Source organism: Coniophora puteana (assembly GCF_000271625.1).
Source record: "Coniophora puteana RWD-64-598 SS2 unplaced genomic scaffold CONPUscaffold_3, whole genome shotgun sequence".
Taxonomy (NCBI): Eukaryota; Fungi; Basidiomycota; class Agaricomycetes; order Boletales; family Coniophoraceae; genus Coniophora; species Coniophora puteana.
In genome coordinates, this window is record NW_006913055.1 from 1176690 (window position 1) to 1204030 (window position 27341).

Below are 27341 nucleotides of genomic sequence, written 5' to 3' on the forward strand. Positions count from 1 at the left end.
GTCAGACGCGGGTATGAGTGATGCTACCATTCACGCTGACCGCCTTGGTCTTCCACCTCCTCGACTTCCTCTCTGTTAGCAGACCACAAATAACTGATATCGACGGAGGGCGCTTAGAACCTCTTACCTTCACACTACGTCACAAACATGCCGTCTCCTCTTCCGCTCACGTCGTCTTCTCCGATGTACATCCACACGGACTCGGCCCCTTCACGGCTGGCAGAGACCACAACCAGACTGCGTACACCTTGGGTACACAGCAGATAACATCGCACAAACCCGCCTCGCATGACGCATTCCTTGATGCGCGGACGCGCTCTCTTGAGCGGCTGGAGAGTGCAGACCTGCCTTGGTGGGAGGACGGTGTTATCGGGCCAGACATCGAGAGTCGGGAGACCCTCCTCGAGCTCGCGAAGATGACGAACAATGCATATGTCACCCCCGACGACGGTGCATGGTACGAGCTCGATGAGCAGTGGAAGAAGGTACGTTTGACCATCTTGACTCTATTCCTCCTGCCTGTGCTGCGCACTTTACTAACTCGCGTATATAGTACCATCCCATAGGCTGGGAGCCCGACGCGGACGGCTTCCGCGGGTACGTCTTCGCGACGGAGGACAATTCGACGGTCGTCCTCTCCATCAAGGGCACATCGGCCGGTCTGCTCAACGGCGGCGGGCCCACGGCGAAGAAAGACAAGCTGAACGATAACCTGCTATTCAGCTGCTGCTGCGCCAAGATCGACTGGACGTGGACGACGGTGTGCAACTGCCATCGCGGCGGGTGGAAGTGCGACCAGAGATGCCTCGAACGTGCGCTTGTGGACGATACGAGTCTGTTTTATCCGATTGGGACGGTACGTGGTTTCTGGGATTGATGTAGTGTCTTAGGTCTCGATAAGTATTGACGAATACTTGCAGAATCTGTATAACAATCTAACCTATATGTATCCTGAATCTAATATCTGGGTTATCGGGCATTCGCTGGGTGGTGCCCTGTCATCCTTGCTCGGTGTCACGTTTGGTGTCCCTGCCGTCGCATTTGAGTCTCCCGGAGAGAAAACAGCGGCGAGACGATTGCATCTCCCTTCACCCGTGAGTTTTGCTGCTACCATTCATTGCATAATCTAAGCTTACCCTTGTTATTCCGGTGTAAGCCTTCGACTCAGCACATCACCCATGTTTATCACACTGCAGACCCCATTGCCATGGGCACATGCAACGGTATCCTGTCTTCCTGCGCTCTCGGAGGATATGCATTGGAGACGGGGTGCCACCTCGGCAAGTCGATTGTATATGACACCGTCTCACAATATGGCTGGTCTGTGGACATACGGACACACGGAGTAGTCAATGTCATAGACAAGGTCCTTGGAGAACCGTGGAAGCCCAGTGAGGACATGGGCCGGCACGTTCCCGAGGCCGCTTTTGAAAAGGACTGTGTGGTACGTCTCGCAAGCTATTTGTAGGGAGATAAAAGAACTAAACATCATGGATCGCAGGAATGTTATAGCTGGGATTTTGGAGATTACTGATAATGGTACGACATATATTGGTTGAAAACGGCGTTATGAATAAGTTCCTTAAGTGTCTGGATAGAAATGCACATTGCTATGTTGCATGGGTTGGACTTGGACTTTGAACAGTGCCACGGACATCTGGCGGTAACCCGATGACCTTGCTGTAGTACACCCTCTGCTGACGCAAGGCCTTTTTCTTCCGCATGCTCGATACCTGAAGCACCGAATATACACAGTCGTGCAGTTTCAATAGAGTTCGATTTGTTAATGTTCCATGACCTCAAATTACCTGAGTAGAGTGCTGTGACTCCTGTGAAAGTAAGAGAAGGCGTGCACTCAATTCTGCTGCAAAAATGGGCTCCGATAGGTCCGGGTCTTCAAATTTATTAAATTCTTCCCGCTCGAACATGTCTGACGCTCCAGACATGTGTGACACTTTGCAGCAAGCGGCATGAATCCTGAGATACTTGGGCGATGGCAGTGGATATTTCTGGGGATCACTCGTTGTAAAAGCAACAAATTCTTCACACCCAAACTGACGGTGAGGGGAAAGAGGAAAACCAGAAACGCGATAGTGATTTGGTGTGTCCTAGTGTGAAGTTGTGATGTTCATAAACCATCATAAAATCAAAGATGTCGGGGCACGCACGGTTTCTTCAAAGTAAAGGCCAAGGCCGTCAAAAACCTTATGCACAGAAGGCGACAATGTCAGAACGTTGGTAAGCGAATGCGCTTTACTCCCATTAAGTTCCCCAAGAATTTCCTGAAAGCCAAAGCGCTCAATGACATCCCACGAGGAAGTTGCAAGGTATAACTGTAAAGTCGGCGTCAGAAGCTGGTTCAAACCGTACTGACAAGAAAAAGGATTAAAGAACCTTTCTTGGATCATCAAGATTGGTGTTCGTGCTTTGGGAGAATATGTGAGCACACTCAGTAGTTGCGGTCAATTCGCTACTTTCGTCGAGAGAGTGGATGCTTTGGTTGTCGGTAGACCGCGCCCTTTGTAAGGCTCTCCTGCGAGCTTCATAATAGTCAAGACGGCGGGTAACTAGGCACCGAAAGTCATCCCGTATAAGAGCCTGAAGAGCATACAGTTGATGGTCAGGAATAGGTCTGGAGCGAAACACCGCGCACCTCCATCTTTGCGGTTTGATGATTGGCCGGTACAACCTCAAGTGTATTGCTGAAACTGTCCTTTAATTCCGCAAACGATCTATTGCGGGAGGGGTGAAAGGAAGGTCCTGGCGTTCTCCCCTTCGTCCTGTGAACTGAGTTTGGGTCAGGTCAGGGGTGCTTTCAAAGAATCGTGATGTTTACATGAGCGGATGAAATGTTTTCGGTATAGTATACCAAGGTTAGTCAACAACATATAGAGCGGCTTCCGCTCAGCCAAAAAAAGACAACCCATGCAATTGCCGCTCAAAGAATCACAGTTGCTGCACTTATCAATCTCGTCTTCTTCCTTTTTCTCCCTCTCCATGGCCGCAGCATGGTCGAAATTTTGGGGTGACGATAGTTGTATGCAGTGGGCAATTTCTCTCTTCAAGCAGACTAAAGCTTGCCTGCTTGGAGGGTACTGTAGGAGGTAGCCAACGACACGGATGTTGACTAGACGCCAATGTTTCGGGTCTATTTCGGCGATTTGGCGCTCAACTACTCTGCATTGATTGTAGACGCTGAGGGCCTCGTGATCGTCATATTCAAATGTCGAAGGCAAAGGTTGGGCACCAGCGGGGTGTAGAGTAGTCATCGGAAACAATGGACAACACCGTAATCGCAAGAGAACCGTCGTGAAACAAAAGATGGCAACCTATAGGTGTTGTAGCGATGAGTTCAACTCAAGGTCCGAAAAGGGTATTTTCACACGTCAGAATATTTGAAGGGCCAAATTTCCGAAAGCCTGGAATATTTTCTTGTCAGGTTGTGTCGCTCTTAGTTTAAATCAGGCCTTCAACAAAAACGGAAGGCTCAGTGCGCACATAGGACCAAGCTGTCCTACCGAACCTCCTGAGGTCACCTTCTCACTCCTGCTCTGGGCTTTGCCTCATGATTATTCCCGTCACTGTTGATCTTTCTTCTGGTTCCCGGCACACGCTCCCGTCTACACTCGCGCGGCTAGGGAACGATGACGTCGCTCTCATCGAGCTACAAGGCATGCTCGATGTCGAAGGCGATGATACCACGCGAGAAGGCAAACTCATCGGAAAACTGAACATGGACAACCCCGTAAGCCAACTTTCTCCTATTTTGTTTATCCGCCGTCTATTATGAGAGATCGATCACTTAGCAATTGGAATACATTCGTTCTGTTATCATGACAACACTAATGTGCTCATTGACGACTGCAGGACAAGCCCACCCTCTTGATCGGACACCACCTCCTCGAGGGCAAAGTCGCAAGCCTCGCAAAGCCGCTCGCGGTCATCCAACGCGACGGCGATAGGACCAACTCGCCCCAAGACGCCAGCGTGAGGGGAAACGGAACGAACGACATGGATATCGGCGAGGAATCGCCGTCATCGTTCCGCAGCGCAGGCAATCCAGAAGGCAAAGAAGGCGCAACGGTGGGGTGGCGCATCGTCGCGGTGGTGAAGAAGAAGATCGTGTTCGCGAAGCGGCCGATGCCGCTAGCAAACCGCGCTGCCGTGCTCAAGCCATGAGAATGCCTCGGAGGAAAGTGCCTCCCATCGGCAGTCTGCGTATGGGAGGCACCCTCGAACACTTCTCGAATCAATGCTTCTCGAATCAACGGGTATGCATCTTGGCAAAGGTGCATATTTGCGCGAGGGCTTCGAGATAACGCCTTCACATGGCTACTCGTCGATGGTCTCAAGAGTATGTATACGCATCATCATGGAGCTCAACGTTACTGCTTGTCCCTGGCAGACTATCTGCAGAGCTCCTGGGCATGCTCATGGTCGCTGACAAGATCTCGCCCGAACTCTCAGTCGAGATCTTTCATTTTATTGATGGCGGGCGCCACCAAGGAGCGTGCTCTGAACGTGTCGATGTCCACGGTAATGAAAAGCTTCTAGCAATAAATAAGCTTTTACATTCCTTCTGCCTATCATACACGCTTTGTTTACAGCGATCGAAGAAGAACGTGGACATAATAAGCCCGCTACAAGACCCAAATTCAAATAAGAAACGAAAACAGATATAAATTGGTGTTATTGGTGTGAATGCGAATGATAAATGCAGGCTGATGCACTGTAAAGCGTTCGGGGTGGGATATCATGATATACAACGAATAAGCTCGTCGTCCGGTCCACTGGCACAAGGTGAGGTTTTTGAGAGCGGTGAGACGAGGAATTACACGATCGGGATTATACTTCTGGTAGGAAAGCGGATGTTTGGATCACAAGTTCGACCCAGAATTAGCAAGCCATAGAATACAAGTTAAACCTCTTGGCCATAGGAGATTGCTGATTTCAACATGCTGCAACGACGCCCAGTTATCCATAGGTGCCTTTTATGACTTCTATCCAGCGCCGTGCATAGGAGGTGAGGTGAGGTGCAATATAGAGGCGTTAATTTCATTGAGAGAAATGCGAACTGAGTAGATGCTGTCGACCAGCGAGATCTGAGCGAGAAAGGCTCAGTTAAACCCATCAAAGTGGCCCTTCAGGATGCGCTCGCCCATAGGAGATGGAGCCCGCTTGGGCCTTTCATAGCTGACCGTCGCCGACCGCCTCGGCTTACGAGGAGAAGGCTGGGGAATGTCCCTGGTTGCGACCGGAGAGGAGATGGCAGTGTTCGGAGGAGCGGCGGGCATTGGCGGACTTTGAGTGCGGGGCACGTCAGCAGGCGGCTAGCAAAATGCGGGGTTAATCAAGCAAGATAAAACAGGTAGATGCCGAGACTCACCTTGGCGAGAGCGCCGCCAAGGGAGAGGCGTCTGAAGAGGCTTGCGCCACGGCCTTCATTACCCTCTGACATCGGGGGTGCTTGCTGTTGAGTGGGAGGAGCAAAGCGACCAGCGATGCTGGCACGCCTAGCATGACCTGCAGATGGGAGTTCTTCTGGCTCTTCTGATACCATAAAAAATCAAAGACGATCCATATGAGTCCCCAAGGTGCGGTAAAGAATAGCTCAGAACGAACCTTCGAACACAGGGGGACCGAAGCCGCGGTAAGGGAACGTAGCAGGAGCCTTTGTTGGAGACTGAGCGAGGAAGTAGAGGATAGGCGAGCTAGAGGGACTGGTAGAGATGCGAGGCGAGTTCCTGCTCAAAGGCGTCTGGACCGGGGGAGGAGAGCTTGGCGAGTTGGATGAGTCCGACGAGAGGGACTCTGAGCGGTGGCGGGTGTGAATGCCGATCGGGATGGGAGCGGAGTGCTTGACTGAGTCGATGGTGGAAGTAGAAGTGGGGGAGTTGTTGTTGCTGCTCATTGTGAAATTGGGTACTGAGAGAGGAGTGTTTGGCAGTAGAAGAGAGGAAAGTAAGAAGGCGTTGCGATCGCCAGGTCAAGGTTTATAAATGCCAGGGGAGGCAAACCCCGGACTTGTCATTCCCATTCCATTCTCGTCATTATCTATCGGTACCATTTTATCCTCCGCTCTAACATTCGCGAACCCAAGACGCGCTCGGGCCAGGTCACGTCCTGATCAAGCAGGTGGGCAACGGCCTCCAGGGGTTAATATACCCAGCCCTGCGGCATCTTCCCCACAAACTCAGATTCACTTTCGACAGCCACCGACCCGTGACTGCTCCGACTTCCCAGAGGGTATAGGAATTCCATCATTGCATCTCCTCGATTCGCAAATACAATCAATGACACATCCCCACGTTCCCCTGGCGTAAGCCGACCACCCACCTTGGAAGGCCAGGTATACATTGGTGACGACGTCGCACATGTACGACGTCGCTCTTTCTCCAACTTCGAAGCCAGCAGGCAGCTGCGGATTTAGGAGAAGCCAGCGTGCGCGGGTATTTTGTGCAGTAAAGAGTCGGAGCCATTGTCCAGCTAAAATGTCTGGCTGTGATAAAGTTGATGGGCGTAAATACTTTACCTTGTTGGTCAGATCGATCTTGAGATCTTCCCGCTCCCTTAAACCTTGTTCGATCTCCTTGCTGAGATAGCACAAGACCTCTCAACCCACCCAAACCGCGAGCAGCCGCGAGCCCAGACTAAATGAGGGGCAACTGCCCTGCACATGCCTTACGGTGGTCAGCATGACCTGTATCCGACGAACGAAGCCTTCTAGGCAAATGTATGACGGAACGGCAGCAACTTAGGCCGCATTTTGAATTCACATGTTGTTGATGTTTGGTACCGGCGCTTGGAACTTGAGTCGGGCGACATACGAGTGTCCACAGGTATCATCGTCTTACCCCATGAAACCCCTGTCAATGCTTACTCAATCGCCGAGGCTAGATTGGATCGCGGCATCCCTTCCTTCTTTCGCAAGCTGAGAATTCATCCAGATCTCCCTCATCTTGGGTTCCGCCGCACGGAGTTTCGCTCTGAGGTCTTTCAGTCCCGGAATGGGCACATGACACTTGCGCCTGTAGCTTATGGAACACGAGAGATACCCTGGTACACCGTGAAATGCCGTGAGGGCTAAACGACAACGTCCATAGAGTCTTCCACTTACAAGCGTGGTATTCATCATCTTCAGGATACAACATCGCCGCCTCGTTATACCGATCGGCGGCTATCAAGTAGTTTGACATCTTCTGTTCCTCTAGGTCATCTTCGGGCTCCAAATCTCCAATGTGGCCAAGACAGAACCCCTCTATACTTTTTTTTATGGATGCATCGTTTTCAGAACCACGGCGAAGCAATGAAGAGAACTGTGACGAAAACTCACGCTAGCGCATGGCCTTGAGGATAGGTATAGAACGAGTATATAAAATCAGGACCGTAGTCACCGGCAGGAATATCCCGATATGCTCTGTGGGCATCCTCGAGTAGATCTTGTGCATCGCTATACAAAGCTGTTAGGGCTTTGCGTTGAAGATCTTTTGAGCAGGCCTTCCGTTATGAACCAGAATTTTGGCGTAAACTTGTCTAGGCGTTAGAGCAGCGAACTTCAAGGACATACCTTCTGGCGCATTCCAAGATAAATTGAACGAACTGCCAGGAGGAACGAATCTGAGAAGAAGGTTCCACGGTCACTATCTGGCACGCCCTTCCAAGTTTTGCGGCCCCAATTGAGCAGATCAATGGCGTTTTTGAGGACGTTCGCTCCCACTTCGGGCTCCCCGTATAGACGATCGGTAATGAAACCTTGCATGATCCAAGCGCTAGGTGGTTTCATCACGAGCTGATGCAGGACAGAGTTTCGAGTCACCCACCGTACAGTTATAGATAACGCAGCTCTAATAGACACCCATCCTTCTTCTTGCTGTCGCTTCAGAGCCTTTTTGATCACGTCCTCTACTGTGTCCTCGATGTACGCTTTTACAGACTCTCTTTCAAACGTAACTAGCAGAGGTAGTTTGAGATAAACTCCACGTCAAACCGATTCAGTACGGTGCACTCACCTTGAGTACTGTATTGTTCAAGAAACTTCGGATTATCGGTGTGGAAGACACGGGGGTCACGTAGAATGCCGTTTGTCAAACATGTCGTACCCTTTGCTCGTCTGTGAGCAGATGTTCTCGAGAAGAAGTGACTCGACATACGTGTGGGTAACCTTCGATGCCAACTCGGTCCGGTTTTCCTGGCAAAGGAGCAGGAACAAATTTAAGGTCGTTCATACAATCGATGCCCATCTTCCAATCCTAGAAAGACACAAATAACTTTGTCGTAAACAAAGTTTCTAATGCAACGGCTACATGCTCACATCGTACGCGGAAGCGATCACCCAAGCCTGTCTCCGTAGTCAGCGACTGGGTCACCATCTTCTGGTAAGGCAACATACGCTTGATTCCATCTGTCCCGTTGCCTTAAGTTTGGGGAGCATGTCTTTAGCAACTTGCCACGGCAAGGCCTGCGTCGTTTTGCTGGCGTCGGGGCCGCGAGCATTGCTTTTTTGCGATGGAGCAGCCAAGTCTTCTAGCCGCCGCTTTGCATCCTTGAGAGCGTCCTCGTACTGCTCCTTTTGCTTTGCCTCGGTGGAGCTCAGCTGCGAGGGAAGCACGTCAATCGCTTTTCGCCAGGAGACGGTCGACTCGCTGTACTGCGACATGGCCTGGCGGGGCGGAGATCGTCAGCAGAAGGATGCATGCTGGAAGAAGAGGCGGTTGTACGTCTTGAGCAGCGGCCAGACGGCCCCATCCTTTAGCATAGTTGGGATCGAATTCGGTAGCCTGTGCAAAGACTCGAAGTTATCGACCTGTCGTGAGGGATGTTCGCTCGAGCGCATGCATACCTTGTGCGCATCCTCAGACGCATTCATCCACCTGAGTCACCATTGTTGTCAGCATTTAAGCATCCAGAACCGCGAGGTGCAATGAGCCCTGCTGAGCTCACTTCTTCAACGCAAGGTGACATGCAGCGCGATTACCAAACAAGACCGCGTTCTTGTCGTCAAGTGCTATCGCGTCTGTATACTTGAGTATAGCAGCTGCATACTGTTTCTTTACAAACAGCGCGTTTCCTTCATCTTTGAGTTGCACTGCGTCAGAAGACATCGAGCAAGATATTCAAAACCGAGGTGACAGAGCGCTCGGGAAGGATGGTGGTAGGAACACGAGACCAGGTGACGGCAGAATTCCGTAATGTCATGTTATTACAAGTGATCTGAGTGGCTACAATCGAGCTTAAATTACGCGCGTAAGGTCCGACGCTTTTGTTACGCTCTGGGGATTGACTAGGACTCATAAAAGTGCTCGAGGGGAACGAATTCTGAGCATCACTCCGGAAGAGTGAACGTGAAGGAGAGTGATGATGATTAGCAGGCACATCAACCTGGCTTGCACAACTTTTGGGATTCAACAATGTGCATATAGCGAGCGCTGATGCAGATGACAAGACTCAAATCCATTTGCGACTTCATTCGAACTTGAGCGCCATGTAATCGTCGAGTGATACTTTCCCTTGCGAGACCGCCGCCAAAGCCTCGTCCACCTTGTCAAGGTTGAATTTGATGGACTTATCCCGCCCTCCTTTGGCAAGCTGAGAATTCTCCCAGATCCTCCGCATCTTGGGTGCAGCTGCGCGAAGCTTCTCCCCGATAGTCACGAGCGCCCGGATGGGCACAGGACATTTCCACATGTGGCCCATCGCACACGAGAGGTACCCTATCATGCCGAAGAACGTCGTGTAACGATGATAATATCGAATGAGACGATTAACCTACATGCACGCTGTTCGTCATCTTCGGGGTACATCATCGCTGCCTCGGCATATTTTTCGGCGGCCAGCATGTAATGCGAGCTCTTCTCCCCATCGGTCTCAGCCGCTTGATCCCCAAGCTGCGCATGATAATACCCCATCATGCTGGACGTGGGATTGTCAGGACATATCCGAAAGTAGCAAAGAAGGTCATCATGAAGACTCACGCCAGTGCACTCCCCTGTGGATAGAGGTAGAACGAGAATACAAAACCAGGATCGTAGTTCCCAGTGATGTTCCCATAAGCTGCACTAGCATCCTCAAGAAGATCCTTCGCTTCGTCGTAGACTGCCTGAAGCGCATCAGGCCGGGGGTTCTTACAGTATGACTTTCATCACAAAGCAGCATTCCGGTATAAGCTTTTTTGACCGAAGAAGCGGGGGACAAAGTAACGTACATTATGAAGCATGTCAAGATACATGGTGCGGACTCCCCGGAGGAACGTATCCGAGAAGATAGTTCCGCGGTTAGTGTCTGGCACGTCCTTCCACGCCTCACGACCCCAGCATAAGAAATCGACAGCACTTTTGAGGAGGCTAGCCGCAAGTTCGGGTTCTCCTTTTAGACCATTGACAACAAAGCCCTGCATTATCCAAGCACTGGATAGGTCAATATGTCGGGCTGTATGCGCAATAGACATGCGATGACCTACCGTACAGTAGTTGAAAGCGCAGGCCGGATGGAATCCCACCCTTCCTCGCGTTGACGTTTCTGGGCCTTTTCAATGACGCCTTCCACACCCTCTGTGCTGAATGCTCTCAGAGCCTGAACTTCAAACATGACTAGTAAACAAAGAAATCAGCATCGGACCTCCAAGGCCACTTCAGAATGCTCACCTTGTTCATTGTATTTTTCAACAAACTTCGGATCGTCAATATGGAAAATACGACTGTCGCGCAAAATTCCATTGGACAATGATGCAAGCCCCTATCTGCGATGTTAATAGAAATACATTGGGTGGTTTGGCCTGGCTCGACGTACTTGTGTACATCCAACGACGCGATATTGCTGAGAACCAGGAACAGGTATGCGTTTGAGTCCATTGAGGTAATCGATCCCTTCCTTCCATTCCTAAGGCAATATGAGCGATCTTAAGCGACAACGTAAATGCGGCTAGCGCTCACATCATATGCAGCGGAGATAACCCAAGCCTAATGTGTGGTCAGCGGCCTGATGAACAAAATGTGAGCAATGAAGCGTACGCTCGATTGCGCTCCGGCCTGACCCCTGGCTTGCAACTCGGGAAGCAGAGCTTTAGCAACTTTCCAAGGTATTTTGTCACTGGATGACATGCGGATGTATGTGCTTTGCTTCTCCGAGTCTTCCAAACGGCGTTTAGCACCCTTGAGCCCCTCTTCATACTGTTCCTTCTGCTTCACTTCTACAGGGCTTAGCTGCGCGGGTAGTGCGTCGATGGCTTTTTGCCAGAACTTCACAGATTCGTTGTAGTGCAACATGGCCTAGTGATCCCGCAGTGGGTTATGAGCTTAGATCAGGATCGACTTGGGTGAAGGAGAACGTACGTCTTGAGCGGCAGCCAGACGGCCCCATCCTTTAGCATACCCTTGGTCAAGATCAGTAGCCTATGGGAAGGGGGGAGGTGTGTGCGTTATGTATGCCTCGTAAGACTTAGCGGTGGACCATTGCAATTCACGTACCTTACGCGCGTCCCCTGAGGCATCAAGCCACCTGCATCACCTTGGTTGTCAGCCTCCGCACCTACTTTTGACCCCGCAATTTGCACTGGACCCACTTTTTCAGGGCAAGGTGACAAGCTGCGCGGTTCCCGTACAGGACCGCGTTCTTAGTATCGAGCGCGATCGCATGTGTGTATTTAAGGATGGCAGCTGCATACTCTTTCTTCACAAACAACGCGTTTCCCTCATCCTTGAGCTGCACTGGATCGGAAGACATCAAGGGAAGTGTTTGGAGGGAGTGGATGAATTGCTGACGGGAAGGACAAAGGGAACACGAGGCCGAGGTCACGCTCAGATATGTCGTAAACGTTGTTCATGTTGTTGTTCTGAGAGATTGGCTCCAGATTACGCACGGCATTACGTGAAGATGTCTTCTATCTCCTCTCGTCTTACGGTATGACTGGGAAAGGCCGGAGAGGGGTAGATTCCAGTACTCGACCGGGCTTTGTGAGGACTTTGACGTGCAGAACATGATTCAGGCCCAGGATGGATACCGTGCCCAAGTTTACCGGATATTTGTTCACGCCAAAGGACTCGTAAGATCCTTGACGGGCTGTCATAACGCCCAAATGCTTGCCGTGTTCAAGATATCTTCTTATCGGGTGTTTAAGACTGGGCCAAGACTGTGCTCCTTTTCTTTGTATCGGCGTTGCTCAAGTTGACATGGATAGCTGCACTGCCTGAAATCCTAGTGTATTTGTTCTGACTTGCTGTGCAACCTTGTAGACGCCTGTGGGGCCACGAGGTAGACCCCGTTTAACCACACTATCTCCTAGAATCTTCCCCCAAGCTCGCAAGCTTGCCTCCTCGCTTTTAAGTGGGTGGTACAGTTGTGGGCAAGCTGCAAGTAACCTTGCCTATCAGCCATGGAGGCTTCAGCCAACATCCACACTCCCCTCAGCGGTACGTCTTCAACCACAGTTAAATAAGGCGGCGTCCTACTGACGTTGACGGTTTATTCGCACCCTAGACTCCGAGAACAACATTGCACCACATGTTATCTTAGACCTTCGGGCCCAGGCTAAGTCGCTGGAGTTCTCCAGTGACGGGCATCTCTTTGCTGCAAGCTGCAACTGTGAAGCAGCATTATGGGATGCCAAAACCTTTTCTCTCATCTGCAACCTTGACGTTCCCAGCAATGAAGGGCCTCTGTATACCTCGTTCACTCCTGATGGTCGGGCCATCTGGCTCGCGTCGGAAGAGGGCATCATTGCTCGGCATGGCATCTTATCCTACGCTCATAACATACCGCCTATTCGGACCAGCTACACTATCTCCTGTATCAAGTCCTCTCCAGATGGCATGTATCTAGCCGTGGCCATTAAGTCTTCTGCGACGCTCTTAGACTCTACCACCAGCGATGCCCACGATGTCAAATCATCCGTCAAGTTATATGATTGCATGGGACAAGAACTCGCAACACTCGTCGCTGGCGGAAGTGATGACTACATCTGTTCACTGTCTTTTACTGCTGACGGTGAAAGATTAACCGGTATCTCAGAGGACGGCGCTATGTTTGTCTGGGACACCGATTCGCGTACACTGGTAGCTGGCCCTTTTCCTCAGCCCGCTCCTGCTTTCCAAGTCGCCTATTCTTTGGGGAATGACCTTGTTGCTTCAGCTGGACCTACGGGCCAAATCAAGGTTTGGAAAAAACACATAGGACAAGAGAAGGTGACCCCGCACATTACCTGATACAGGCGACTAATCAAACCATCTCGCAGGATATCGTTGCAGCAGCCATTTGTCATGCGAACCTTATAAGTGGTCACAGAAGACGATGTGTTATTCTTGATGAAGGCAAGAAAGTGAGTGATTTGGGGATGGATATGGGCAATCCACATGATTAACAACGCCAAAACATAGGATCAAGAACAAGTCTCAGATAGATCAGAATGCACTGTATGCATTCCTTCAGTACCCCGTTCTAGTGCAAGATTTAACGGATATCTCTTCAGCCGACGCGAGGTAGATTGACACATCACGCCAATATTTCCGGTGACTCCCTTGGGTCTTTTTGGAATGTCAGTATATCTTCACAGTGAGGTTCAATGGCCGCTCCTGACTAATGGGTCCCCTCAGAGGCCAGCAATATTGAGGCGTAGAAGTCGTGTACCGCTCCAAGATCTACGTCCCAACGACCTTGACCGCTCTCCAAGGCAATGTACCACCAACGCCGAGAAGAAACATAGCAACACCAAACCCAAATTTGTCAGTAAAAATCCTCCTTCACTCGCTATTGTCTGATCAGGAACTGATAGTCGTCTTTCTCGAAGGGACGACTTGGCTTATGGAACCCCTTCACAGGTGTTGCCAACATATTGAACCAAGGTCCCTTGCTCATCCCGAGCTCCTCGTCCGACGACGATCGCCCCAGACGACATAAGTCTACTGTGCTACCCGTGAGCGAACTCAGATTCTGAATGCATCGGCAGATGATGTTAATCTCTCTCCAGCGTGTTGTATTTACCGCTAGGCGCGATGTGAAATGGGTTAAAAGATCAGACTTGTCTTCAGGGAACGGTAAAGGACGCTCGGCAGCACCTGAACGCAGATCAAGCGGTGGCTCTGACGAGTGGTCAGTGGACAGTAACTCAAACGACTCGTACATAGCTCTGGAGACACGGCTTTCAAGGAGAGTGTGGAATTTCATATGCATCCCGAAGAGCTTGGATCATTATGACGACTGATCGCACATCTGTGTCTGTCCTTTTCTTTCTGGCTCCCTCCTGTCATCTTCTCCGAAGACTTGTCTCCCTTCTCGCAATCAGGCCATTACCCGCCAACGTTGAAACAGCCTTCTTCCGTGCGTTTTTCTCCTTTTTTTCCACTGGCATATGCCTTATCTTGTTTCAAACATTTACGAGCATACGATACTGAACGTTAACATGCCTACGATGAATCCCCACCTACGAAATGGTTTACTTCCTGATCTGACACCTAATGGACAATGTTCTCGGATCTCCTCTTACGTTCACTACGCCGGCTCTATCATGCAGTTTATGTCGACTTCATGTGTGTGCTTAGTGCTAGTAGTAGGTGCTAGTAGGGCTTCGTTTCCCCATGACGAGTCTCGCATAGGACCAGTTGCTCTTTAATCAATCGGCGACAACTCAATTCAATCCTTATTTGGACCTCTACAAGTTCTATTATGCATTGTCTCGTTCTCACTAAGTGTTATTTGGGGGAGCTGGGATTATGATGCTTGAAAGCTTTCAACTTCACTGACGGATAGGGGTAGTTACGTAACCGCGTCCTTCTCAAATGAAGTTCGCGCAGCGCGGCGCTACCAGCTCTTCCATCTTTCAAGCTTTCGAGCTTCGAGTTCAAGACACATCAGTCACAATCAGAGTCCCGCTCGGATCCGTTCGTTGTGAACAATGGCACTTTACAGCAGTTCTTCCAAAGCAAGCACTTCTTCTTCGCTTGTAACTGAATTCGATATCCTTAAAGCATCCCATAAGTGCGTCACCTATCTACGACCCAGCGCAAAAGAGCTAGAGCAATGATCTATATCTCGGACTGGCAGGTTTCTGCGAGATGACGATGCCAGGGATGAGGGAAGCTCATCTTGGAATGACCAGCTTGCGCGCAAATACTATGATAGCTTGTATCGCGAGTTTGCGGTCTGTGATCTGAAACACTATAAGTCTGGTAATGTATGGAACACTAGGTTAAGTCTCCGTGATGACATTCTAACTCTGTATGATTTCCCAGTTTGCTCTCAGATGGCGGACCGAAGACGAGGTCCTCTCTGGAGCAGGAGAGATGACATGCGGCAACACACGATGTGCCGACCATGCCGCTGAGGGTGTTCCACTATCCACCCTAGAACTTCCGTTCGCATACGAGGAACACGGCAACCAGAAATCAGCGTTGGTCAAGATTGCGCTATGCACGAAATGCGTTCGCAAACTTATGTGGAAGCGCAACAAGGAGAAGGAAGGGACGAGAGGGATTGATATCAAAACCGATGACGAAAGAACGCGAAGTAGGGTCGACCAACACGAGAGGAGGGCCAAGGGGAGGGAAGATAAGCAGCCTTCACGAGTTGAAGGGGAAAGATTATCGGGCCTTAGTGAAAGAAGTGAACGTCGACGTAAGCGGTCACGATCAGGAGAGCTCCAGCCTCCTTCCGCCTGTAGCCAGCAAGCTCAACTGCGTCACCGAAGTTCCCGTTCACGGTCCCCCCGACGATAGAGAGGTTTGCAGTGACGACTTTTGATCAAGTTGGCGGCGAAGGAGATGAAGAGAGGAGGCAACCAACGTTGTTGGGTCGGAAAGGTTTCTTCTTAGCTGTTTGTACAGGAGCGTGAGTGTACCTTTACTGAGCAGGCTTGCTTATTCTTTTTTCGTCACTCATGCTGGCGGCATCCAAGCAGAGTTTTCTGTTGTAGATGATCAGCAATTCACGTTGTTTAAGCCTGAAGACGGTGTTAAGGCTCACATGCACAAGCGACGTCTTCCCTTCAAAAACCATGACATGATCAATGTTCCGATTGCAAGGTACCTAGAGAGGGCCCGAGGTTGGCGCTGTTACGGTAGCGATTGGTGCGTAGTAATAGTATGGACGCCAGGATCGAATCAAGATTTCCATATCCCTTGCCTCAGCTACTCTTTCTGTCTACCTGGGTCTATCTACAGGACGCCTCGCAAAGCCGTTCACGTTGAGAGACATGGTCATGTATGTGCTATCGTTCGAGGGCCCTCAGAAAGCAGACTAACCATGCGTACAGAATATTCATAACTTAAGGAGTGCCTCGTGATCCAGTGGTGGACTGTTCAACCTCCCATTCGACAATCTGCAGCTGCAGCTGCCGAAGCTGGAGTGCATCAACAAGGAGTCTTTTTTGGGATCGCCTCGGACTACTGCTCTCCTTCATCCCGCTCTAGATGCTTCATATCGTCACGAGTCGTGCCGCGTCCTCGTTCAAATTCTTGCTAGTACTATTATTACTTTTGACGCGCGAAACTTATCCTCGAGTCAAGCGACCTCTAGCCAATCCTACAGTGTGTTCGTGGCTCTTTCACCTTTCTCGTCGGAAACTCATCTGGTTTCTCCGCGCTTGAATGGATTTCATTGACTGCCAGTACCACGATGATGGGTAAAAAGAAGATGAAAATAGCCCGGCAAAATAATGCCCTCAAGTCCGAGGCACTATATGACTGCTATATGAAGGCGTCCTAGCCACTGGCAGGGGAAGGATAAGGCCACCAGACGACTCTCAGTTCCCAAAGTTCATGATGGTACCCACCCTCCGAGGTCGCGGTCTGTTGCTTGCATCACTTTGGGGCACTGCGGTTATTGCGTCTCCTTCCAAGGTGACAGATAGCTCAGCGTCGCCCGCCGTGAATCTTCCCTATGCTCAATATCAAGGGACATACAATGCGACCAGCAACATCACGAGCTTCTTGGGTATACGTTATGCGGCCTCGCCTACTGGTAATTGCTGGACCTGGGCGTCCAAAATCTTCACTTACGCTTGGCTGCGCCTTTAGGTGACCTGAGATGGGCTTCTCCTCAAGCTCCGGCCTACGTTGCTGGCGTTCAGCAAGCCAACGCCAATCCAGACATGTGCTACCAGGCTGGGTATGGAGGGAACTCTACGGCGATAGTTCCTCCGGCTGGCTTAGTGACGCGTGCCACCACCACTCCCGGAACGTCCGAGGATTGTCTATTTCTCAAGTGAGTTTGATTTGGTTCCCTGGGCCTGTCTGAGCATTAAACTGAACCAATACCACCAGCGTTTTTACACCGGGTTCTAATCTCCCGGAACAGCCTTCCTCCACCGACGGGTTGCCTGTGCTGGTGTGGATCCATGGTGGAGGGTGGGTATGCAGTCTCAAAGCCTTACTAATTGCTCATGTTTGCCTAGATATGATTCAGGATACGCAGCCTCGTTCAATGGAGAAGACCTTATGATTGATTCTCATAATCAAATGGTCGTCGTAGTTATCCAGTATCGATTGGGTCTTTTCGGTATGTCAACAATAACCCAAAAGTTAAAAACCCTTCTAATCATCATCTTCAGGCTTCCTTGCTGGAAATGAAGTTAAGGCAAGTGGCGCTACAAATGCTGGGATGCGTAAGTTTGCCCTCAACATTCATACTGCACGGCAAGTAACATTTCATCTAGTGGACCAACAATTTGCCCTCCAATGGGTGCAAGAAAACGTGAGCTCACGCCATCAAATAAGTAAGCTTCTCAAAGTTAATGCTGCCATAGATTGGGTCGTTTGGCGGTAATGCTGAGCAAGTGACGATTTGGGGGCAGTCTGCAGGTGTGCCGATATCTGATTTCATTCGTATAGTTTGACAAGTTTGATGTATGAACTCAGGCGCCGGCTCGGTCCTCCAGCACATGGTTGCTCATGGCGGCAACACTCAGCCTCCTTTGTTCAAATACGCCATTACGAGTTCGACATTTTTGCCATCCCAGTACAACTATAATGACACAATACCTCAAGTGAGCTTCTCAGTTGACCTGCACCGAGAACATGTTCCTTACTTCTTCGATAGCTGATCTACAATGATGCATTAAACTATACCGGGTAAGAGTTGTCGATTTTCGATATGAGTAGCTTGTAAAGTATTCGTCTCTAGGTGTACGACAGCCTCTGATACCCTAGCATGTTTGCGTGCAGTAGATGTGTCTACTTTACAAACTGCTAACACCAACCTGGCGTCAAGCGCATTCTACGGGTCCTATGTTTTTGTTCCTGTGGTCGATGGCGAGTTTATCACTGAGAGGCCTAGCGTGACTATCGCAGGTGGTAAACTGAACGGGGTGAGCCTTTCGTCGCGTTACACATGAATAATCGCAATCTGACAAACTACGTGAAGGAACTTTATATGGCGGTCGGTAATACTCATGAAGGCAATGACTTTGTCAACCAGAACGAGACCCTCACGCCTGTCGACTATGCCGCCCAATTGTTCCCAGATCTTACGCAGGCACAAGCTGAGGAAATAGCACTTTTGTACAGCGAACTCGGAACGCCTGTCGAGCAGGCGAACTACATCATGGGCGATTGTGAGTACACGGATGCCTGCTTGATACTATCTTATAGATGGTTGTAGCCATCTTCGTCTGCCCAACCTATTACTTGCTCTCTGCATACCCTGGGAGATCGTGGAAGGTTTGTCTTGTTCTGCGTGTCCCTCGGTTCTGTAGATCACGATGCTAACAGTCGTGACAGGGACTGTTCGCTATCCCACCTGGTCTTCACGGCGAAGATGTTATATATTACTTCAACAGGTATGCAGAAAGCCTAACCGTAGCTTATGCAAAACTGATGACGTCTAAAGCACCGCACCGTCCTACGATAACCCAACGTTCATCGACGCCTTTGTGCAGTCATTTATGTCGTTCTCAATGTATGGCGACGTGAACCAGAAGTTCGATCCAATGAACATCACGCCGTACTGGTACGAATATGAATATGGGTACACGGAGATGCTTTTCAACGAGACGGAGTCCGGCGCTCCTGTTGTTACACCCATCACCACGGATCCCAGTCTCATTCAGCGCTGCGCGTAAGTGACTTCTTCAAAGATACTAGCTTGCCCAGTCGACTGAAACATTCTTGCGAATCAGGTACTGGAGCACCATCACGAATAATACCGCGCAGTAGACTAGCGAAAGTTGACTCGTGATATTAGTACGCTCATTGTCAAACGAAATGCGATGCTGTCCACAAGATAGTCTGTCGAATGCGAGACACCCGTTCAAACGGGTTACAAATTTACGTGCCTTTGAGTACTCCAGCTTTACACAATGAGTTGATAATAGAGGTAGTCCGCAATCAGTATCATTGTGCCATTACTTGGCTATTACCGCTAAGGCGGTACCGTTGGGTCAAAGTCAGGTGGTGGTGGTTGTCGCTTAGGATAACTTCCAAAGCCCCTGAGCGGGAGCTCGGAACAATTCCCACATCCCTCGGACTTACGAGCCGTTTTTGTTCTTGACTATATCCTCCCTCTACTCCCTGCCTTTCATTCAATCATACTCCTTAGAACATGGCCACTCCTATCGTTGTAGGCATCGGTGCCATTGCTGCTGGTCTCGTCGGCCGTCAAATGTTCCGCAACGGCATGCTTGGACGTCGGGCAGCTGAGGAATGGGCGAAGGGCGGGTTCAAGGCGAAGATGGACCGGAAGGAGGCCATACAGATTCTTGGGTTGAAGTGAGTGTGCCCCTTTTGATCGAAGCCGCTTTGGTTACTCACAACTGCATGTGGCAGGGATGGTCCAACAATGAAGCTGAGGCTGAAGGATGCGCACCGCCATATCATGTTGGCCAACCACCCGGACAGAGGGGGCTCGCCCTACCTTGCCAGTAAAATTAATGAGGCCAAAGATATGTTGGATAAGGAGAATCGTCGGTAGCATCTGATACCTCCATGTTGTGGCTTTCTTTCGGTGAGCAACCTCTTTCGGTGTCCGGTTTTCCATTGCTGTTGCTGACAACTTCATGTCGGATAGGATAGAATTTCTGGCTTAGACACCTACACGCTGTACACATATCATTATTACCCTCCTAATCCATACGACGCCCTTCTCATTCGTCATCTTTGATACCAAGAAACCGTCTCCTGCCACTACCAAACTCCTCTGCGCGCAATGATCCGACAACATTCTGCTTGCGGCGTCTCAAGAGTGCCCAGATTCCACCGCCGTCATGAATGTTTTTGCACCTGCAGCACGCACAGTAACATTCCTTTCTTTCTAAGGTCACGTCCCTTAGTTTCACCTTGAATGTGGCCATGTAGGCTAGAAATCCTTTCCAGTTAATGTCCATCCTGCCTTGGTGTTCATTAATGCATTTCTGATCTAAGCTGACTAAGCAGAACAGACCAAGTTGATTATCAGTGTTTTCACTCGATCTTTCTGCTTCCTTCCTCGACAGCTCCTACAGGTCAAAATGACCGATCTCCAACCCTCGAAACTTGGCACCAAAGAACAGTACGCGTCACGTCGACACTGAGTACTGAAGGCTGGACCGGATTGCTTATATTAAATGCTAGCTGGGATAAAGTCTACGAGGAAGAGTTAGCGAACTTTGAAGAGATTGGGGACGAAGGCGAAGTCTGGTAAGTACGCACTGCCAACTTTGATTCTTGACCTCATTCTTAAGACCCATCCTAAAAACTACTCAAGGTTCGGCTCTGACTCGGTCGAGAAAATGGTTACCTGGGTTGAGGACCTCCGTGCTTCGCTCCACGAACTTTCTCCTTCCTACTCCGACCCGTATGCTCTCGAGGTCGGCAGCGGGAACGGCTCTCTCCTCTTTGCGCTCGTTGAGTCAGGTTACCCCGCTAGCCGCTTGTCCGGTATCGACTACAGCGAGGGCGCGATTCGGCTCGCCAAGGCAGTCGCACCAAACTACAACTCCGAAGATGTCACGTTCAATGTATCGGACTTCTTGAACGACGAGCCACCATTACTCAATGCGGAGGAGCAAGGCGAGCCCTCTAGGGATGCATGGGGTTTGATCTTGGATAAGGGCACGTTCGACGCGATGGCGCTCATGGAGAAAAGGGAAGACGGGACTGTGCCGGCAGACGAATATCCCAAGCACGTTGCGCGACTGCTGGAGCCAGGTGGCCATTTTTTAATTACTTGTAAGGCTCCCTTATACCGTTTGCATGGGTTGTCACCTAAGTTCTATCAGCTTGCAATTTCACGGAGGACGAGCTTCGCGCAAAGTTCGCAACGCCAGAATCAGGACTCGAGTACCAGTACGTATTCATCTTTCACGAATCGACTGTGCACATTGTGATCCGCATCACAATAGCTCCCGCATTCAACATCCGACATTCTCGTTTGGAGGGAAAAGCGGCAGCGTCGTCTCGAGCATAGCATTGAGAAAATCATACGTCATACACTCAGTGTAATATATGTAGACGCCTATAACCTTGAATTCTGATCTATCCTGGTCTGCAATGTCTCCCGCGCAACTGTAGTACCCCACTTTAGTAGGTCTTCTTCCTTGCGGAATGTCTCCGTAAGGAAGTACGTCAGGCCCATAGCCAGGTTCTCCAATCGCGAGGCCTTCATGAAAACTTCTTCGACAAGACTGCGGTTCCGTCCACTTGGTAACTCCGCCCCTGGGACGAGAAGCAAAGGCGACGAAACTTGGCTGGCCACAAATAGTTGGACGAACAACTCCCGCAAGAATTTCCGCGATTGGGATTTGAGCACCGTGAAGTCAACAGGCTGAGTGTACACGAATGAGGATATCGTAACCGTGAGTTTTATAGTCTCGCTTACCTTCAGAATCATCAGCGTACAACAATCTCTCGCTATCCACCATGCGTATGCTTTGGCTACATTGCGTATCCGCGTGGGCGACACATTCTCGCCGTCGAAGGCGCCTCCATCGTCCGTGATGTTCTTGATAACTTCTGCGCCCCCGACGTTCGTCTCGCCGAGGTCTCGCAGGAAGTCCCAGAGGCAGAACTGCAGCGTGACTTTGTACGAATGCGAAGTTTGGCAAAGTTGCTGGCAGACAAGGGCGTAGAATGGGTTATATGATTTTTCCTTCAAGAGAAGATCAGGAAGTGAATCAAGCTGGACAAAGCAAATCGTACATTGCCGCAACATCGAAGGGCAACGCGAATGATCTCTCGCTGCTGCACTTCCGTGAGGTTCAGCTGAGCTAACCGCTCGCATGCGTCGATATAATCCTGAATACGTTTTTTGGTCAACAACGGCAACGTGTTTGTTAGGCGCACATCCTTACATCGCTAGTCATGATGACGACGAAAATGCTTCGGCGAATGTCTGTGTTCATGCCCTGTTTCTTCGCGAGTTTTGCAAGCGCAATGCTGGTGGGGTCCTGATCGCTCTTGCCCTTCTGCGAAGCACCACCACTTCGTCGAGCAAGCTCTTCTCTTTGTTCCACAAGAGGGTCTCCTCCCCATGCTGCTCCAACGAGCCACCACTTGCCCTTGGTCTCCGCTGAACGAAGGTCATCAAGAGAGACTCGGAGAGACTCATGAGCGAGCACTGTGAGCGTTGTTAGAACATGAATGTTCCCGTTGAACAATACAACCGCACCATGCTTCTTCCGCCCTAGACCAGAGAGGAACTTCTTCAATCTCTCAACGGCATCCCCGCCTTGATGTTGCGTAGCCGCTTTCTTGTTAGCTTTATTATTCTTCAGGTTCAACAAAGTCTCCATCATGAAGCGTGTGCGTGAACTGTTTTCGTCAAGAGTCAGCATTTGCTGGCTACAATTTCCAGTATGGCAGATATATACCTTGATACAGATTGCTTATCCAAGTTCTCTTGTGCTAATGAAACAATATCCTTTAATGCAGACGGGTCATCCTGACGCAACTGCGCTCCAGAATCTAAGAGAGATCAGTATCTTTACTCTCAAAGACAGGAGAATTACATACTTCGAAGGACCTTTAACAGCAACTCGACCCTCAGTTCGCTTAGCGCTGTACTGAGGAGATCTCGGATAATATCATACACCAGAATGCACGAGATAACCTGGAAGTTGTACAATTCCGACAAAAGTACGATTAGGTTGGAAGCCTCCTTTCCAACATCTCCGGACAGCGCTTGTCCTGGTTCGGAAGTAGTCTGATCGGCTGCTTTCAAGTATCGTTCATAGGCTGATATGGCGTTCTGTAGCAAATACGCAGCTAAGAGTGCTTTAAGCGTAAGAGTAGTGCATGGCATTTATCAGAGTTCACGCACCGAACTCAACGCCGACCAGCTTGTGTAGACTGGATATTAAAGCTGCATGAAGGACCACGAAGGAGTCAAGATGGGAAGAATGGGAAGATATCCCCTCGATGATTAGTGTCGTCAATGTCGACGTAACATCTAGCCAAGTCAACTCCGTAATCCAAGACTGCAAAGATTTATGGCTCTTACCGTGGCGGCGGTGTTTCCTATATGCTTCCTCGATGCTATCCAATATGGACCCCATATTTTGTTCGCTCATCCTAGAGCATACGATCAATGCATGATGGCTATCGATATGATGAGTCACTCACCTGTTAATGAGACCCTTCAGTAGACGGGTCAGCTTGATCTGTTCTGCATCTATGCCGGCTTCCCCTGCTTTATTCCGCAGGCTGGGTGGTACATATTTGCCGGCTGCAAGGAGAATGTGACTGAGTAACTAAAGTAGCGGTAGCCCACATCACAAAACTTACCAGGCGTGCTGACCAGAGTTGCATGTGGCACCTCGCCCTCATCTTCGCCAGCATCAGCCAACGCTTGCATCTCGGAGCTTTGGCTCGCGTTTTCCTCTTCAAGTCCATCCCATTCATCTCCTTCATCCTCCTCATCTTCGTCTGAAGCAGACTCCTCCTCGTCAGAATCATCGAGCGGTTGATCGTTTTCTTCCTCGTCTTCATCTTCATCCTCGTCTTCAATATCAGAAGCGTGGTTTTCTTCGTCAGATTCCTCACCCAACACGCCGACGGCATCCGTGAAGTCAAGGAGATCTATATCGCGCCGCCGAGTAATCAATTGCTGAGCAGAAAAACCATAAGAAAGGACGCACCATCAAGTCCATCATCCTCTCCTTTCTTCTTCCCACCCCGTGAAGAGCCCAGCTTCGATTCGAGATATGCAATGTATGCGTCCTCATCTTGTTCACGTTGCGTACGAGGAGCTGTGGAACGGATTGTCGTTTTCGGCCTGCGCTCAGATCTGGAAACAAGGCGAGCGAGGGCTGTATCGCCGTTTTGACTCTTTTGAGGCTTGGCTTTTGAGGCGGTAGGAACAGTAGCACGGTTGGACGATTCGGCCTTGCTAGATGATTGTGTGTTATGCGTTCCGTTCGTGGAATCCCTGGAAGATTTCCCCGTACGTCTCCGTTTCTTCTTCGGCACGTCAGCTGGTTCGTCTTGTTGCTTCCGCTTCGGTGCTGCGTAGTTCGTATGTAGAAGTGGAGGCGGAGGTGGAGGTACGTTGGATGTTGAGGAGTGGTCTGTTTTGCGCTTTTTGCGGTCTAGGCGAGCTTGCTTTCTCGCGTCCTTGCGGGAGGGTTGAGAGCCGCCTCGCTTGTTTTGATGCCTTGAGTTGGATCCATCTAGTTGAGAAAGAGTAAAGGTCAATGATGTGGAGGTGCCGGAGGCTGGCTCACCCCAGAGGTATCACGCACTTGACGAGTCGATCTGCTCGAGAAGACTTTTCGGGAGAGAGATAGCATTTTTTTGAGGCTGTCTTCGTCGATGAGACATATCCTCGACCTTTGTTTAAGCTTGAATGATCGTAAAAGCGTAGAGATCCTAGACCTAATCGCAATAGTAAAAGGGGCAAATATTTCGTGACCGAATTGGAAAGTCCACAGATGTTTGCTTGGCTTTGTTGTTCGAGAGCTTTGATGTCGTTCAACATCAACATCAAGTCACCATCTTATCAGTTATATCCATAAGACCTCCTCGAACCTTGATTGCACGCTGGCGGCAATTAGTGTTTACAACGCAGTGGCGAGCAATTTTACGCGTTTATTCACGCGAAGATCGCGCTTCCCATCCTTTTCCTCCTGAACTGGTCACGGTCGCTGCCCATCTATGTGCATCGCTTAAATGATTTTTAGAGCAGCATGGTCAGTACGCTGAAACGATGATTAATGTTTTGTACTGGCTCCTGATAGTATAGAAAACATTTTTGCAGGAAGAGTCGTGAGCTTGCCACCTCCTCAAAAAACTTTGTTCTCGGGACTACATTACTTCCTGGAGTGGCCGGGGTGAACATGCAAGGAGATGTAAAGTTTCCCAACGACAAACGAGCGATATTTCCAAGCGATCATTAGCTGATCACCGCCGAACAGGACCGTCGGCCCTTCCGACATAATTAATGCTTACCATCTCTCCTCACTCAGAATGGAGCAAGCCGCCGCTCACGACATTCTCCGGCAACATTCTTTTGCTCTCATATGCTTCATCAAACAACTGCTGGGAACCGTTGTCGAGCCGCGGTGCCTTTGTGCCGTTCCTGACTTGGCCGCCAATCTGGTGAAAAGCCGCCCTTGCGAGCTTTCGTTCTCCACAATCCCTACCGTGACCCACCCATACCCTGACGCGCTCGTGATAATCCTTCGCGGCGGTGTAAATACGCTGCCCTCCGCCCATATACGTCCCCCTCATACCTATAAACTGGACACCGTGGCCCTTCTCCGACCCTCTCACGCGGACGCGGCCGGTCTTCTCAGTGATCACCGGTCCGTGGGCGCCATAGTCTTTGATAGCAATCAGCCCCTGCCCCTGCAGGCGAGCACCAAGGTGCCTGTGCGCACCATTCGAGATTCCCTCGAACACGGCCGTCGTTTTCTCCAAGCGCGTGCTGGCCAGCTGACGTCGGAGTTGGAAGATGGGACGCAGCTGGAGGAGAACTTTTCACAATTGCTGATCCTCGAAGCCACGAATGACAGGTAAGTTACCCCGGTCGGAGCTGCTTCGAAGGTTGGAAATGATCTACAGAAGCCTGATGGTTCATCAGACAGCTTGTCAAGATACAACTTCCCCAGGTACCTTCCCCCTGGAACTTCTTTCAAGGTGTGTAATGAGCAAAACCTTCTCGGTGAGACTTAACGATATGTTGGCCGCCGGTAGGTCTTCCACGGGGCACGACTGAAACGTTTCCATGTGACGTGGATACCACGTCTTTGGGCTTGACAACATTGCCTTACGAACGTCCCCTCGTTAACTCGATTCTGGATAGCATATTGGCGTTTAGGAGTCGAGATGGCATAGTCCAGGTAACAAACGCCCTACATTATGATGGTCGACTCCCTTGCTGATCGCAGTAACAGACCTACCTTGACCATAGACGCTCTCGGATTGACCCTGTGGTGTGCGTGAATGCACTGACCCTTTTCTACACATATGGTCGCGGCCACGAGCTGAAAGCCACGTTAAACTGGGTTTACACTGTCCTCCTCAATCGCAGCTATCTATCCGGTACGCGATATTACGTCTCGGCAGAGTGCTTCCTTTTCTTCCTCTCTCGGCTCCTCAAACGTGCAGACGATCCCGACCTGTGGGCACGCTTTGGCCCCTTGCTGGGCGATCGAATTGTGGAGCGCTCCGGAGCGGGAGGAGACCCGCTTGCGATCGCAATGCGCGTGCTGGCTGGCGCATCGGTCGGGAAACGCAGTGAGACTGACATCAACGATCTCTTGGCGATGCAGAATGAAGATGGTGGGTGGCAAGTCGGGTATATGTATAAGTATGGATCATCCGGTGCGCTCATTGGCAGCAGGGGTCTTGCGACGGCGTTCGCGATTTCGGCGTTGTCTACGTCTAGGAAGCAGACGTCGAGTGCCGGCCAAGTGGTGTTCTAGCAAGACGGACTCATTTCTTTCAGGGTTTCCGGTTCACGCTTGTATACCTTGGTCCCTATTTATTGACAATGATATTTATGCCGTAGACTAATTATTATCAAAATCTCAGTATTTAGCGACGTATGTAGGCATTATGATACAGATAGTATCCGTTATACTTTATCACACTATCCTTCGTCAGCTGTCTTTTGAAAGCTAAAAAGATAAAGACGCAGTCATGATGCGGCAGTTCAGAGAAACGAGAACGCGAGACTTTTGTCAAGTAACTGACCGACACTTGCGGCTCGCAAACCTTCTTAAACCAACGGAAGCAAAAATTGTTGATGTCGCAAGCCTATGCGGACCAACTGTCCGATTGTGGGCTGGCACAGCCACGACGCTGCTGCTTGCATCTGCCCATCTCCACCGCATGAGCTCAAATTCAATCCTGGCTCAGTCAGATATGCATCGTCAATGAGCAATGCCGTGAAACAACGTATAACCCTCTTCCGTGCGCTTCAAGCTTCACCGGCACCAATCCTCA

General features: G+C 50.2%; 8 protein-coding genes across 8 annotated transcripts; 6 read left to right on the top strand and 2 right to left on the bottom strand.

Annotated features, from left to right (window-relative positions):
- The first annotated feature begins 58 nt into the window (after nt 1-58).
- On the top strand, nt 59-2033 carry CONPUDRAFT_99544 (alpha beta-hydrolase). Its single transcript, XM_007767589.1, has 6 exons — nt 59-485; nt 554-856; nt 921-1094; nt 1157-1444; nt 1502-1539; nt 1588-2033. The coding sequence occupies exons 1-5, from the start codon at nt 417-419 to the stop codon at nt 1532-1534; spliced, it is 867 nt and encodes a 288-aa protein (XP_007765779.1). The 5' UTR covers nt 59-416; the 3' UTR covers nt 1535-1539; nt 1588-2033.
- Nucleotides 2034-3551: 1518 nt separating this feature from the next.
- CONPUDRAFT_119354 (uncharacterized protein) lies at nt 3552-5332 on the top strand. The gene is made up of 2 exons (XM_007767590.1): nt 3552-3745; nt 3868-5332. The coding sequence occupies exons 1-2, from the start codon at nt 3566-3568 to the stop codon at nt 4177-4179; spliced, it is 492 nt and encodes a 163-aa protein (XP_007765780.1). The 5' UTR covers nt 3552-3565; the 3' UTR covers nt 4180-5332.
- A 4130-nt stretch (nt 5333-9462) lies between these two features.
- CONPUDRAFT_150979 (uncharacterized protein) lies at nt 9463-11718 on the bottom strand (the record flags this gene model as incomplete). Its single annotated transcript, XM_007767591.1, has 12 exons — nt 9463-9710; nt 9770-9909; nt 9972-10132; nt 10202-10403; nt 10457-10586; nt 10641-10731; nt 10786-10875; nt 10929-10955; nt 11007-11264; nt 11328-11387; nt 11463-11493; nt 11558-11718. 12 exons carry the CDS (start codon nt 11716-11718, stop codon nt 9463-9465), a joined length of 1599 nt encoding a protein of 532 aa, XP_007765781.1.
- Nucleotides 11719-12367: 649 nt separating this feature from the next.
- CONPUDRAFT_150980 (WD40 repeat-like protein) lies at nt 12368-13196 on the top strand (the record flags this gene model as incomplete). Its single annotated transcript, XM_007767592.1, has 2 exons — nt 12368-12404; nt 12472-13196. 2 exons carry the CDS (start codon nt 12368-12370, stop codon nt 13194-13196), a joined length of 762 nt encoding a protein of 253 aa, XP_007765782.1.
- A 1615-nt stretch (nt 13197-14811) lies between these two features.
- Nucleotides 14812-19220, top strand: CONPUDRAFT_119367 (alpha beta-hydrolase). Its single transcript, XM_007767593.1, has 18 exons — nt 14812-14964; nt 15031-15160; nt 15219-16185; nt 16238-16944; nt 17001-17187; nt 17247-17330; nt 17378-17481; nt 17534-17587; nt 17639-17676; nt 17729-17783; nt 17841-17968; nt 18022-18053; nt 18106-18289; nt 18346-18535; nt 18583-18641; nt 18702-18760; nt 18811-19038; nt 19100-19220. Exons 4-18 carry the CDS (start codon nt 16743-16745, stop codon nt 19134-19136), a joined length of 1641 nt encoding a protein of 546 aa, XP_007765783.1. The 5' UTR covers nt 14812-14964; nt 15031-15160; nt 15219-16185; nt 16238-16742; the 3' UTR covers nt 19137-19220.
- A 361-nt stretch (nt 19221-19581) lies between these two features.
- On the top strand, nt 19582-19890 carry CONPUDRAFT_49928 (uncharacterized protein; the record flags this gene model as incomplete). Its single annotated transcript, XM_007767077.1, has 2 exons — nt 19582-19688; nt 19746-19890. The coding sequence occupies 2 exons, from the start codon at nt 19582-19584 to the stop codon at nt 19888-19890; spliced, it is 252 nt and encodes an 83-aa protein (XP_007765267.1).
- A 638-nt stretch (nt 19891-20528) lies between these two features.
- On the bottom strand, nt 20529-23636 carry CONPUDRAFT_99565 (ARM repeat-containing protein). The gene is made up of 13 exons (XM_007767594.1): nt 23517-23636; nt 23395-23465; nt 23215-23343; nt 22908-23159; nt 22766-22859; nt 22564-22706; nt 22247-22512; nt 22095-22190; nt 21775-22044; nt 21299-21720; nt 21176-21242; nt 20662-21125; nt 20529-20594 (listed from the first exon to the last, which is right to left on the bottom strand). The coding sequence occupies exons 2-10, from the start codon at nt 23462-23464 to the stop codon at nt 21412-21414; spliced, it is 1629 nt and encodes a 542-aa protein (XP_007765784.1). The 5' UTR covers nt 23465; nt 23517-23636; the 3' UTR covers nt 20529-20594; nt 20662-21125; nt 21176-21242; nt 21299-21411.
- A 1393-nt stretch (nt 23637-25029) lies between these two features.
- CONPUDRAFT_99568 (uncharacterized protein) lies at nt 25030-26939 on the top strand. The gene is made up of 5 exons (XM_007767595.1): nt 25030-25081; nt 25150-25906; nt 25975-26030; nt 26088-26233; nt 26288-26939. The coding sequence occupies exons 2-5, from the start codon at nt 25359-25361 to the stop codon at nt 26816-26818; spliced, it is 1281 nt and encodes a 426-aa protein (XP_007765785.1). The 5' UTR covers nt 25030-25081; nt 25150-25358; the 3' UTR covers nt 26819-26939.
- Nucleotides 26940-27341: the final 402 nt, after the last annotated feature.

Bases quoted from the DNA above. Each gene is read 5' to 3' on its own strand.
- CONPUDRAFT_99544 (XM_007767589.1), top strand. From the start codon at position 417: ATGACGAACAATGCATATGTCACCCCCGACGACGGTGCATGGTACGAG. The intron at 857-920 runs GTACGTGGTTTC...GAATACTTGCAG, and splicing joins TGTTTTATCCGATTGGGACG to AATCTGTATAACAATCTAAC. The intron at 1,445-1,501 runs GTACGTCTCGCA...CATGGATCGCAG, and splicing joins CTTTTGAAAAGGACTGTGTG to GAATGTTATAGCTGGGATTT.
- CONPUDRAFT_119354 (XM_007767590.1), top strand. From the start codon at position 3,566: ATGATTATTCCCGTCACTGTTGATCTTTCTTCTGGTTCCCGGCACACG. The intron at 3,746-3,867 runs GTAAGCCAACTT...TGACGACTGCAG, and splicing joins AACTGAACATGGACAACCCC to GACAAGCCCACCCTCTTGAT.
- CONPUDRAFT_119367 (XM_007767593.1), top strand. From the start codon at position 16,743: ATGATGGTACCCACCCTCCGAGGTCGCGGTCTGTTGCTTGCATCACTT. The intron at 16,945-17,000 runs GTAATTGCTGGA...CTGCGCCTTTAG, and splicing joins TTATGCGGCCTCGCCTACTG to GTGACCTGAGATGGGCTTCT. The intron at 17,677-17,728 runs GTGAGCTCACGC...ATGCTGCCATAG, and splicing joins TCCAATGGGTGCAAGAAAAC to ATTGGGTCGTTTGGCGGTAA.
- CONPUDRAFT_99565 (XM_007767594.1), bottom strand. From the start codon at position 23,464: ATGAGCGAACAAAATATGGGGTCCATATTGGATAGCATCGAGGAAGCA. The intron at 22,191-22,246 runs GTAAGGATGTGC...AAACGTATTCAG, and splicing joins TCGTCATCATGACTAGCGAT to GATTATATCGACGCATGCGA. The intron at 22,045-22,094 runs GTACGATTTGCT...CTTCTCTTGAAG, and splicing joins CCCTTCGATGTTGCGGCAAT to GAAAAATCATATAACCCATT.
- CONPUDRAFT_99568 (XM_007767595.1), top strand. From the start codon at position 25,359: ATGGAGCAAGCCGCCGCTCACGACATTCTCCGGCAACATTCTTTTGCT. The intron at 25,907-25,974 runs GTAAGTTACCCC...ATGGTTCATCAG, and splicing joins CTCGAAGCCACGAATGACAG to ACAGCTTGTCAAGATACAAC. The intron at 26,031-26,087 runs GTGTGTAATGAG...GGCCGCCGGTAG, and splicing joins CCCCTGGAACTTCTTTCAAG to GTCTTCCACGGGGCACGACT.